At 32.9% G+C, this 12,135-nt stretch overlaps 3 protein-coding genes across 3 annotated transcripts in view; 1 reads left to right on the top strand and 2 right to left on the bottom strand.

The window, feature by feature from the left end:
* The window catches only part of LOC140059781 (2-aminomuconic semialdehyde dehydrogenase-like), a 39,509-nt gene that overhangs the window by 11,184 nt on the left and 16,190 nt on the right, over positions 1-12,135 (top strand). The window lies entirely within an intron of this gene.
* Positions 406-1,925, bottom strand: LOC140047382 (octopamine receptor beta-1R-like). Its single transcript, XM_072092384.1, has one exon. The coding sequence runs from the start codon at positions 1,751-1,753 to the stop codon at positions 710-712; it is 1,044 nt and encodes a 347-aa protein (XP_071948485.1). The 5' UTR covers positions 1,754-1,925; the 3' UTR covers positions 406-709.
* Positions 3,379-5,446, bottom strand: LOC140050474 (histamine H2 receptor-like). The gene has a single exon (XM_072095689.1). The coding sequence runs from the start codon at positions 5,444-5,446 to the stop codon at positions 4,529-4,531; it is 918 nt and encodes a 305-aa protein (XP_071951790.1). The 3' UTR covers positions 3,379-4,528.

Raw genomic sequence — 12,135 nt, 5'->3', positions numbered from 1 at the left:
ATTTAAGATATAATAAAAGAAACAGCTACTTTTTAATACATTTCTTAATATAAAGTAAATTTAAATGATAAATAGTCGTACTTTTACTATAACTTGCAATAAACATAAAATGTACGTTTTTAAAGCATACTTTTACTCCATCGATTTTATGTACATGTATAGATATAGTGCCTTTTTAGCTGTTATATTGAATTTTATTGTTCTTTATTTTATAAAAATGTATGTATGTTATATAATATATATTTGTAAAAGGAATGAATAAATGTGGGTGACCCCCACGAAAGAGAAAAAAAAAAGAATATACATGATATTTGTCAATACAAATTCACAATTTCAGAAAATATACACAATACAAAAAATTCGCATACGCCATATAATACATTTATTATTAATGTGTTTGCCTAATAAACATTTAAAATTAGCTTACACGTATACTTTAACCAGGGAAGAGTTAAGTTATAAGTGTACTCTTATTAACTTACACCACACCCTATTCAAGGGGAAATTTCTTAATATGAATTCTCGGTAACTTTATTTAGTTTTTACTCGAATAGACACTCATGGAATCTTAGACTTTAGAAACAAGCACAATCATTACTCCAAAATAATATCAGTTTTGGCGAATGTTTGTTTGTTTAGCAATTCCGGCGGTCACAGCTATTAGTGTAATGATGTAGGCCTATAAAGAAAGCAACGAATGTCCAATATTTTAAAATGTCTGAGCAGTCGTGTTAACAACTTGCTGTCGATGATTCAAAGAATTAGTATTGGTGTCCGAATCGCCATTAAATCGCTGGACATCGTTCTTGTAGCACGGTAACATGGACTTCATAACCTGCAACGCGCACTTCCGATACGCGCGATTCGTAGCTGAATATATCAAAGAGTTCCACCAACTATTAGACAACGCTAACCATAGAATGAAGAATAGCGCCCCATCGTTAACAGTGTTATTAGTTATTGCCATATAAGAATGCACTATTAAAAATGGCAACCATGCAATATTAAAAGCGCCGGTGACAATAAATAATGTTTTGATCGCTTTCCATTCCTTCTTCGATACAATCGGGATTCCGTTATTTGATGAAACGGTTAACTCTTCAATCTTACGAATATGTTTCCTGCTAATAAAGAATAATCGAATATACAGAAGAATCATAAGAAGTCCGGGAACCATAATAAAGGCGAACAATGTAATAATGTTAAATGTTTTAAACTTCACGTCACCCCACGCTACCATGCATGTACACAGGTTTGGGTTGTAAAACACAGATTGTTTTCCTTTAAGAATTGACGATAAAGTAACTAAAATAAACGTGAAAATCCAAATAAACGCAACGGCAAACAGCGCTCGTTTTTTGGTTACCAACAGTATGTAGTGAAGAGGCTTTGAGATAGCTATGTATCTATCAACGCTTACAGATAATAACGACAGCAAAGAAACACCGCAAAAAATACTGCCAGATAACCCGATAACCATACAAAGTCCATCTCCGTACGGCCACGACGAAATTATCCCGGGAATTATAGAAAACAGATCATTCAGCAACCCAACAAACAAATCCGCAAACGCCAGTGAAAGCAGGAATATTTTGGTAACTTCTGATACAGATCGCAGACGATACAATACGACGATACTAAGAATATTCCCGCTAATTGTCATAAAAGCACAAAATATTAAGAACATTGTTCGTAGAAAAATAATTAAAATGTGCGTTGAATCGTCGGCGTTCTGCGTACTATTCGTATCCATTGCTCTTTATGCGCCGCAATCTTTTGAGTTATTGCTTTTACCTTTTTATGTAGTGGAAACTGCGACTCTAGGAATAATTGAATAAAATGTTTATTCAAACACCCATTCTCCAATTTGGTTGTTGTTTTACTAAATTCTCCAAATAAAAATGTTATCACACGTATTTATTAAAGAGTTTCTAAATTAGCCGACTATAACTGGTTGAATACGGGTTATTACTTTCAAAACATTCCAATTTTTTCGTCGCTTTGTTGAATTAATCTATCACATTATCTGTCGGATTGTTTAAGTACCGATGTCAGAGGAGCGATTGAATACTGCACGTCAGTTTATTGTATTTATGAGTTCGTACTCCGTGATTTACAGGTGATGAGGAGGAGAATAATTTCCCATCAGTCATCGGGGTTTTCACGGTCTTTCAACAGAGAGCAGACGAGAGGTGTAATGCCTTAAAACACGACATACGCCCTCATTAATATTGGCATTTAATAATTACTGCTTTTGAAATCGAACTGCCGTACTCCAATGGTTTCGTGGTACTAACTATTAACATTTCTCAGAGCACGATATAATAGGCGTAATTTCATAAAAAATGACACACGCCCTCATGAACATATAGTCATTGAGCTTCAACAATAGTTCCTTTATTAAAACATAACAAGAAATATTTCTTACAAAAAACGCTGCTCGCTTATTGACGTAACAGTTTTAAAGATATATTGTCCCTCTGGAAAATATTTTGATTTCCAATTTGTTTTTGAATGTGTCATTTTATTGTCACATAATAGTTTACCTGAAAAAATGTAATTTAAAGCAAAAAATACTAAAATTGTCAGACAATGGTTTTTGGGTTATAATTAAACGTTTCTTTTCTCTTTTTATACGTGAATATAAGGGCTAGAGCAGCAGCGTGGAAATCTAATAAAATATTGAATATGATAAGCCCACTAACGATAAAAATAATGATGGGACTGCAGACTTTCCCACTGGCATGTATCAAGTTAGATATGATATACATTGCACAATGTTAATGTTTGTTAAAATCTTTTGTACAATTTCTGCTTTTTTTAAACTATTTTACATGTTTCCGTCTTTGGACATTTTTAACTGTAGTTTTCTATTTTTTAAACGAAATGAAATTTTGTTAAATTATAAAATTGTTATACTATATAGTAATTTATGTTCGCACAGTATCGGATAAATGTTTTTTTAACATGAATAAAATAAAAAAAGTAGAGACAGTGCCGGGAGGGAGAACAAAATGTAGATTATTCTAAATGGTAACATACAGTATACCGGATGTGTCAACATTGTTGTAATCGTTATTTCTATATGACCTTGTTATTATATGTATTCTGGTTACCATGAAATTACATGGAAATATTAGTACTTTAACTGCAAAGAACAATCTTTACGTTATTGTTACTGTTATCTTTGAGTAGAAGAACTGTTGTTAAAGTGACAATAAATATTGTAATACATTTTAATAACCGAATTAAATTTATTTCTGGAAATATTCAAATTTTAACTGCAAAGACAAATCTTTGCATTATCGTAAAGTACACACTCTTTTTGATAACTAAGTACAAAGACTGTGTTATAGTAAATTGACATGAATGGCGCCATTTGTACAACATACAATAACATTTATTTATGCAATATCTTATTAATATTTACCAAAAACACTACTTTACTGTATTGTTCATTTCCATATGTATTGATCGTTGCCAAATTGTGTTTATATACATAAATAAATATTTATTTTTATTTTTATTTCCATAATAACAAAACTTGTGTTTTATTGTCACGCTATAATAAGAGACAATTCACAATCATCCTACGCCTACTTTTCATTTTCAGTGTCAATTTTTAGTCGCGTGCAAAGCGACTCTACAGCTCACTATGTCGGTGGGTTGGTCAGTCGGTAAACACGAACTTGAGCACCCGACTGCAGCCATGTATATGGCCTTGTTAGATAAAAAGGGTATACAAAAATAGACCTGTTACTTAGTGATTAAAATACATGACTTTATCTCATAAATAATATCCTGGATTTATATAGCGCCTTGTGTTGGGAACTTCTAAGAGCTGAACATTATTATCCCAGTTATTTTTTGTGTGGATAAAACACGTATGGAAACATACTCCCATAATGCAGCTAGTAATCAGCGCAAAATTGTGTCTTGATCTACCCGGGTTCCCATTTATACACTGGGTGGAGAGAGGCAAACGTAAGTAAAGTACCTTGCCTAAGTATACAAGCAATGCGGCGAGAGTTGGATTCGAAGCTCGATCTCACGATCAGTAAGTCGAACGTCAAACACGCGCCCTATAAATCTAAATCAACGTTTTTGAAGTTTGTTAATTTAGACTAGGTTTTATGAACCGTAAGATGTCATACTAATAAGAAATTTCACTCTTTATTTATTCAGTAATTTAGACTATTTTGACACGTCAGCTCTGTATCTTCACACTTTATTGTGGATCACTAATAACTTAAAAGATGTTATGAATTAAGTGGGTCACATTATAAGCTGCAAAGTATGCATAATGGAAATAACGTCCAGTTTGTGCAGTAAAGTCATTCTATAATTTAGTAAAACCTGTACTTCGATCTTTTTCTTGAGTTTCTATGCGCGTACGATTCGTTCGGGTCTCTAACTTTCAAGATTGTGGTGCGTTGGGCGAATATAAGTTAATAAAATATTAGTTCACTATATCGTAAACTACGGTATGAAGTACAAGCGAAGGTGAGGTCCAATATCTTAAAACGTGCTATCGTTGAGTTAAAGAAAACGTATTGGTGTCCGAATCGATATTAATTGGGTGTACATGGTTCTTGTAGCACGGTAACATGGACTTCATAACCTGCAATGCGTTCTTCCGATACGCGTGATTCGTAGCTGAATATATCAAAGAGTTCCACCAACTATTAGACAACGCTAACCATAGAATGAAGAATAGCGCCCCATCGTTAACAGTGTTATTAGTTATTGCCATATAAGAATGCACTATTAAAAATGGCAACCATGCAATATTAAAAGCGCCGGTGACAATAAATAATGTTTTGATCGCTTTCCATTCCTTCTTCGATACAATCGGGATTCCGTTATTTGATGAAACGGTTAACTCTGTAATCTGACGAATATGTTTCCTGCTAATAAAGAATAATCGGATATACAGAAGAATCATAAGAAGTCCGGGAACCATGATAAAGGCGAATAATGTAATAATGATAAATATTTTAAACTGTAAATCACCGAACGCTACAATGCATGTACACAGATCCCGTTTGTAAATTACAAATTGTTTTCCTTCAAGGATTGAGGCTAAAGTAACTAAAATAAACGTGAAAATCCAAATAGAAGTAACCGCAAACAGCGCTCGTTTTTTGGTTACCAACAGTATGTAGTGAAGAGGGTTTGAGATAGCTATGTATCTATCAATGCTTACAGATAATAACGACAGCAAAGAAACACCACAAAAAATACTGCCAGATAACCCGATAGCCATACAAAGTCCACCTCCGTACGGCCACGACGAAATTATCGCTGGAATTATTGAAAACAGATTTAGCAACCCGAGAAACAAATCCGCAAACGTCAGAGAAAGCAGGAATATTTTGGCAACTTCTGATACAGATCGCAGACGATACAATACGACGATATTAAGAATGTTCCCGCTAATTGTCATAAAAGCGCAAAATATTATGAACATTGTTCGCAGGAAAATAATAAAAATGTGCGTAGAATCGTCGGCGTTCTGCGTACTATTCGTATCCATTGCGGTCCGCCAATCTTGTGAGTTATTGTTTTTACCTTTTCAGCTATGATTTTAAAACACTCATTCTCCAATCTGGTTAATGTTTTACTAAATTCTTCAAATAAAAATGATGTTACATCCCTAGTGAAGAGCATCTAGAAGATCAGCCGACTAGATTCGAACCGGGTTATTTCTTTCAAAACATTCACATATTTTCGTAGCTTTGTCGAATCTCGAAATGTATAAATATCAGTATGAATCAGAAGCGATTGAATATTGAAGAGTTAATCGTATTATAAGTTGGTAATTTTTCCATCAGTCATCGGGGTTTTTTCACGATTTCTCAACAGAAAACAGACGAGAAGCGTAATGCGTTTAAACATGACACACGCCCTCATTAATATTGAGCTTCTGTAAGACTACTGTACGTTTGAAACACATTTACATCGCTAGACTTCTTATTATTGTCTTTTTTATGTTTAATATTCCAGATCAAGTATTATACGTATGAAACGCCATGTGTGCCAAAATACAAAATATTTATCTTTTACCCGATTAAGTCGAAATGTCTAGAACCTAGATTTATGACATCGGTTGTGTATACAAAAGATAGTATACTGTACTGAACCCCATATCTTTGGTATAATGCGTTAAAACGTGACATGCTCCCCCGTTGAGCTTCAATAATAGACTGCAGTTGAAAGCAAAAAAATACAATCTTTGCATCGGTGGTGGTATAAATGCTCATTTTCATTACGCCCTCTTGAACACATCAGCGTCATTATGAGAAGTCCAATAATTGCCAGCTTTTGAAAGGAAAATACTGTTTACGTCATCACTCATTGACATTGCTAAGATTCAACTATTTATGCCTACGTCACACTGTCAATAACACGGTATGTTGTCACTACTTTCAGTGACAATGCCTTTGTCGCGCTTAAGAGCTTCATTTAGATTCTGTGATTCATACTATTTAATGGTGACAATCGTGCCTTCAAGAGGACCAATAACAAACGAATCGTAAAATAAGGGAATTTTGTAAAAAAAATTAACGATTGGAGAGAATTTTTTTTCGCTTTCAGTAGTTATCGCGTGACCGTTTCTCCAGACATTGTTTTCATTTTTACCCCATGGACATGTAGTGCATTTTACATGCGATAATGACGTTTTTTTTAATGGGTTTTTTTCGTGATGTGTAAGATTCACAATAAGTCGATTGAACATAAATTATGAGCGGGAACATTCTCCACCCAGCAGCCAATAAAAGCCTACCCAGCCCTTACTTATACTACACGCCCAGCATTAGCACAAAGTGTTTTGAACGTCATATCATGCCTTTGGTGGCTAAGCTGAGAACGATTCTGTTAAGCTTGGTTCCCCTTCTAGGAGGCAAACGCAAGACGTAAACGCAACGCGAACGAGTTTGCCAATGACAAACGACTGTTTGAATAATCTATCGCTTGTGATTGGTCAAATCGTTGCGCTTAGGTTCTTGCGTACTTTAAAGGAATATTACACTTATAAGTGATATGATGGTTTATCCTTATTTAGTTATTGGTTTTTTTCTGTTGTTTATTCACGTAGGCCTACTATTGTTTTTATTTGCCAATCATGTGCTGATTAATTAATCTAATTTATTGAGCAATTTGTTGCTTTCAGTTTTATGTAACATATTTACAATTGTTTTTATTTCTTTCTTGGAAATCTAGATAACAAAACATAATATGTAAAGCTTGGCTGCCACTTGGAGGCAAAGCAACGACGTAGGCGCAACGCAAGTGAATTTGACCAATCACAAGCGATAGTTCGAATGATCCATCGCTTTGTGATTGGTCAAATTATTCGCGTTTCGCCTACGTCGTTGCGTTGCGTCCAAGAATCTTAAGCAATAGATAATTGATATATTTTTGTTGTTTTTTATACTACCAGGGTCTCTTTAGGCTTGGCTATTTACCCTGGTAAGTTGGTTGTAGCAAAGTTAGCGATAAATGTAGGGCCTACCCATGAAACTAACTAACAGCGTATCCCTAACGACATTTCCCCGGTAGGCCTAACCATTTATAACGTAATTACGCATTGTGCCTTGGTAGGCCTACATCACACAAATCTATTTTGTGTTGTTGATGGTGTGATCAGATGTTTTATCTGTTGGTCACATTACTATTATTATTGTTGGTTTGGTGTTTTTATGCGATTGTATTAATTTACTAATCATGTGCTGATGAATTAATCGAATCGAGACTTTGCTATCATCCAATCTGATAAACTACGTGATACAAGTGTAATTCAGTGAAATAGATATTTACGGCCAAAATCATTCGTTTAAATTCCTGCTGCTGTGCCAATTTTGGCGTGGAATTACAGGCTGCACTGCATCCGTCATGACCCTTGCCATTGCACGCAAAGGTACCTATTTGTTGCGTGAATTATTCATATCTCAATATCTTTTAAGTAAAAAGTAAATTAAATTGTATCCCTGAAAATGTATTTATTTTTTATTTTTTTGTTGAACATGCCATATTAATTTCACAAAGTAGTTATTTATTTTCACCAAAAATTGGATTAAAAAAAAATATATTTACCTGAAAAAAACTGTAATTTAAAGCAAAATAGCCAATGGGGTTTTGGTTGAATTTAACCGTTTATTTTGAGTAAGTGAGTAAGTATTAAAAAAGTATTATTTTTGTGATTGCTTTTCTTTATTAACTTGATTAAAACTACATTATATTAATTTTTATTTTTCATGTTTTTGGGAAACAATCTTTAAATATTAAATATATAAAACTGTTGAAGCCCAAAGAGTAATGTGACAACATCAAACAAGCAACGCCAACAGTTATGAAAACGGACACGAATATACAATATAAATTATACATTTTCATTTCATTTATTTTTTCATTTATTCCACATTTATTTAGTCATCAATTACAGTACATCATAATTACAGTACAACTGAGAACAGGGATCCTGCATAAAAAAGCTATAGCTTCGTTTTTTTGTAGGACCCTTTTACATAAGAACAAGTATATAGAACTTAAATAAACAAAGGTGTTGTTAATCAGCATATAGTGATAAAAAGTATTTTTTAACCTGTTTTTTTATACATTTATTTTGTTTCTTTAAGATAACCGGTTTATTACCACCATTACAAGTGAATTCTTTCCACAATTTTGGTCCATATATGTGTATAAACTGTTGACTGCAAGTTAGTCTTGTGAAGGGAATTTCGAATTCAGTTTCTGTTCTGAGGTTATGAGTAGGCCTAATACTGTCACAGTAATTAAAAATATTTAAAATGTGATGTGGTAATTCATTGAATTTTACGTTTGCCATAAATCCTATGACGTTTACTTTGTAAATATCATAAACGTTTAATATTTTTAGTTTCTTAAACAGTGGCTCTGAGGCTTGTCTGGATTTAGAGAAGGTAATGCATTTTACAGCTCTCTTTTGGAGTTTTAGTATTACTTCTAACGTGCTCTTGTATGTATTTCCCCATATTAAGTTACCATACTGAAGGTGAGGTAATACTAAGGTGTTATAAAGACTAATACGGACTTTATGAGGAAAGAATTCTCTTACTTTTAAAAGTATACCAATTGCCCTACACATTTTTTTCCTAATAAGCTGTATGTGATGTTTCCAGTTAAGATTTTCGTTTAACATTACACCTAGAAATGTCACATTTTCTTTTCTATGTAATAACACATTATTCATTTTTATTTTAAACTGGTTTTTGTCAAAGTTCTTTTGGCTAGTTCTAAAAACAACGTAATTAGTTTTGCTGACATTCAGTAACAGCTTATTTGCTTTAAGCCATACGTTTATTTTTTCTAGTTCAATATTCATAGTATGGTTTAACATTGTAGGGTCATCTCCCCTTGTTATACAAGTTGTGTCGTCAGCAAAACTAATTATATCTATTTTACTACTTGCTCGACTTATATCATTGATGTAAATTAAAAACAAAAGTGGTCCTAAAACAGAACCCTGTGGCACCCCTATATTGGTGTCTTTTAAACATGATGATCTACCGTTGGCATAAACATATTGTTTGCGGCCACTTAAATAGTTTCTAAACCACATTAAAACGATGCCTCTTATACCATAATGCGCCAATTTGCATAGGCCTAATCTTTATATATATAAACACAACAGGCAAAGAACATTAATTCTAAACCGCCTGGTGATATACTGAAATTTAATTAATTAATTTGAAACGATAAAGATGAGGAAATCTGTGAGAATGAGAAAAAGTCGCCCCAACCGAGACTCGGAACATCGTTATAGTGATTATCTCAATATTTTCTTAGATTTGCTGTTGTATAATATTGTATTGTTTTTGGTATTTTATCGTTTACTTCCTCTTCTCTCCATTTTTGAATAGTTTGTTTTGTTTCTACTATTACTATGATTAAAAGTAGTTTTAGCAAATTTTATTTTAAAGAAATAAAATAGGATTCATTTCATTCTGTGACGGTAACAAAATCCCAACCGTCGGCATTTCATACTTTCGGTATCATCATAAAAAAAAATCAGAATTTGAATAGATTATTTTGTAGTTTTAATAAAGTTAATCACGTCCGTAGAAAACAAACATACTGTTTCACTTATACAATGACAAAATAAATGGTTAAATTCAACCAATAATCCATTGGCTGGCAGCCAATTTAACTATATTTTGCCTAAAAATGTGTTTTTTCGATCCAATTTTTGGTCAAAGTGGATAACTATTATGTGACATTAAAATGGCATAGGCCTATTCAACAACAAAACAGTTAAGATTCATTTGTTCTGGGGGACAATACATCTTTAATGTAACATTTTTAGGACATTTTCACAAATTATTTAAAAGATTCTTTTATTGATTTAAAAAAAGTTACGAAATGTGTTTTCTAATTCACTACTCTTTACCTTGCTTGTCGTTCGAGTTTATCTGTGTAAATATTACCGATGGTGTGATCAGAAGTTTAATCTTCCCATCACATTTCACATATTATAGTATTTATATTTATTATTTAATGTTAACGTGCTCTCAATCATGTATTTATGAATTAATTGATTCGTTAATATTTTGCTTTCACTTTCTGTAAACAAAATACAATTATTATTTAGTTTTTTCTTGCTTTCTGTAATCATTGTATTTATAACTTTTATTATTTTCTATTTTAATAATTTCCGGAATTTTAATCCTACTATAAATGTTTTAAACTACATTTCAAAACTTCCACTCAGCGGTTGTGGGTGGATGGCTCAACACTACCGGGATTTGTACTGAAGCGGGTATCTTTGCAGTACTGTATAATGACGATACAAGCACAAAAGAAGTACAAAAACATTCCAAATAAAGAAAAATATATGTTTTATGAAAAGTAGGCCAATAAAATGTGTCATCTGGGTTAAACGTTTTCACAACCATTTTTTTATTTTATTTGAGCGATTCACATAATGATTGCGACAATATAATGAGGCCTACCCAATATCGGCCTATCTAATATAGACCTTCTAACATAGACGTATCTAACATAGGCCTACCTAATATGGGCCTACCTAAAGACCTTATTAATAATAAAGCATCAAATCTCATTAACAACAATACTCCCATTTTATAAATAAATAAGGGCAAAATAATAAAACACGCTAACTGTTTATTTTTAGAAATTTTTTAAACTTGTATCCATATTTTTAGGTTTTTAATGTCAAATGGTCTGTTATTGAAATTCACAAAGTTTGTTACACCGGGAAACAGTTCACGAATTTCTGAAGCCACAAAGAACCTCCCGGATGTTCGACCGCCTCCGGGACTGCAGGGAATCGTGCTTTTATTTACTGAATTACATAAATCGATATGATTTTTATAATGTGGGTTTAAAATAGATAATAGACAAAACATGTACTGTAATAATAACAAATCGGTGATTTAAAATTGGTTTTCCGCAAGAAAAACGATTTGTTTATTTTGTCTGACTATTGATTATTGTAATATCCACAACATCTTTTTTGAGTAATTGTAAAACTTTAAAATCATTTCCTGGATTGTCAGGATAATTCCAGGATTACATATTTATCGTTTGTCTGACCCTGAGAGCTCTGCAATGACTAAAAAAAGCTGTGGGTAGTGACTTAACATAGAAAAACTTTATTCGTTGTAATTGTAAAAACAAAAAAAATGTTCTTTCTTGTCAAATTTATCATATTCAAAATACCTTAAAATAAACATAACGCGAAGCATAAACTAAAAAGTAAACGCAGATGACGGGCTTTTGGGAAATTCTTTCCTTAGTATATCATACTAGGGAAGAGTACGTTATATTATTTCTATATACGTAAAGGCTAATTTACACAGACGAGCGGTAACGGTAAGCAGACAATCACGTACCTTGTCCCACGTAGAATCTATATCTACTGAGCGGAAACGGCCCCCTCGCCCACTCCGCGTCGTGTGTAAATTGTCATAAGGAATAACATAGATTCTATATTTGTGTTAGGCCTACCGTTACTGCTCATCTGTGCCTAAATTGGCCTTTATTACCACCATTATAATTCTTTATATATTCTGTATATTATCTGCCTTTCTCTATTTCTTCGTCAGTACATTCTTCATGTATTATATCATATTC

The sequence above is a fragment of the Antedon mediterranea genome, chromosome 1, assembly GCF_964355755.1.
Source record: "Antedon mediterranea chromosome 1, ecAntMedi1.1, whole genome shotgun sequence".
In the NCBI taxonomy this organism is placed as follows: Eukaryota; Metazoa; Echinodermata; class Crinoidea; order Comatulida; family Antedonidae; genus Antedon; species Antedon mediterranea.
The sequence above is the reverse complement of the archived record's forward strand: the minus strand, read 5'-3'. Positions and strand labels throughout refer to the sequence as shown.

What these genes read in the sequence shown, in the direction of transcription:
- LOC140050474 (XM_072095689.1), bottom strand. Translation starts at nt 5,446, where the DNA reads ATGACAATTAGCGGGAACATTCTTAATATCGTCGTATTGTATCGTCTG.
- LOC140047382 (XM_072092384.1), bottom strand. Translation starts at nt 1,753, where the DNA reads ATGGATACGAATAGTACGCAGAACGCCGACGATTCAACGCACATTTTA.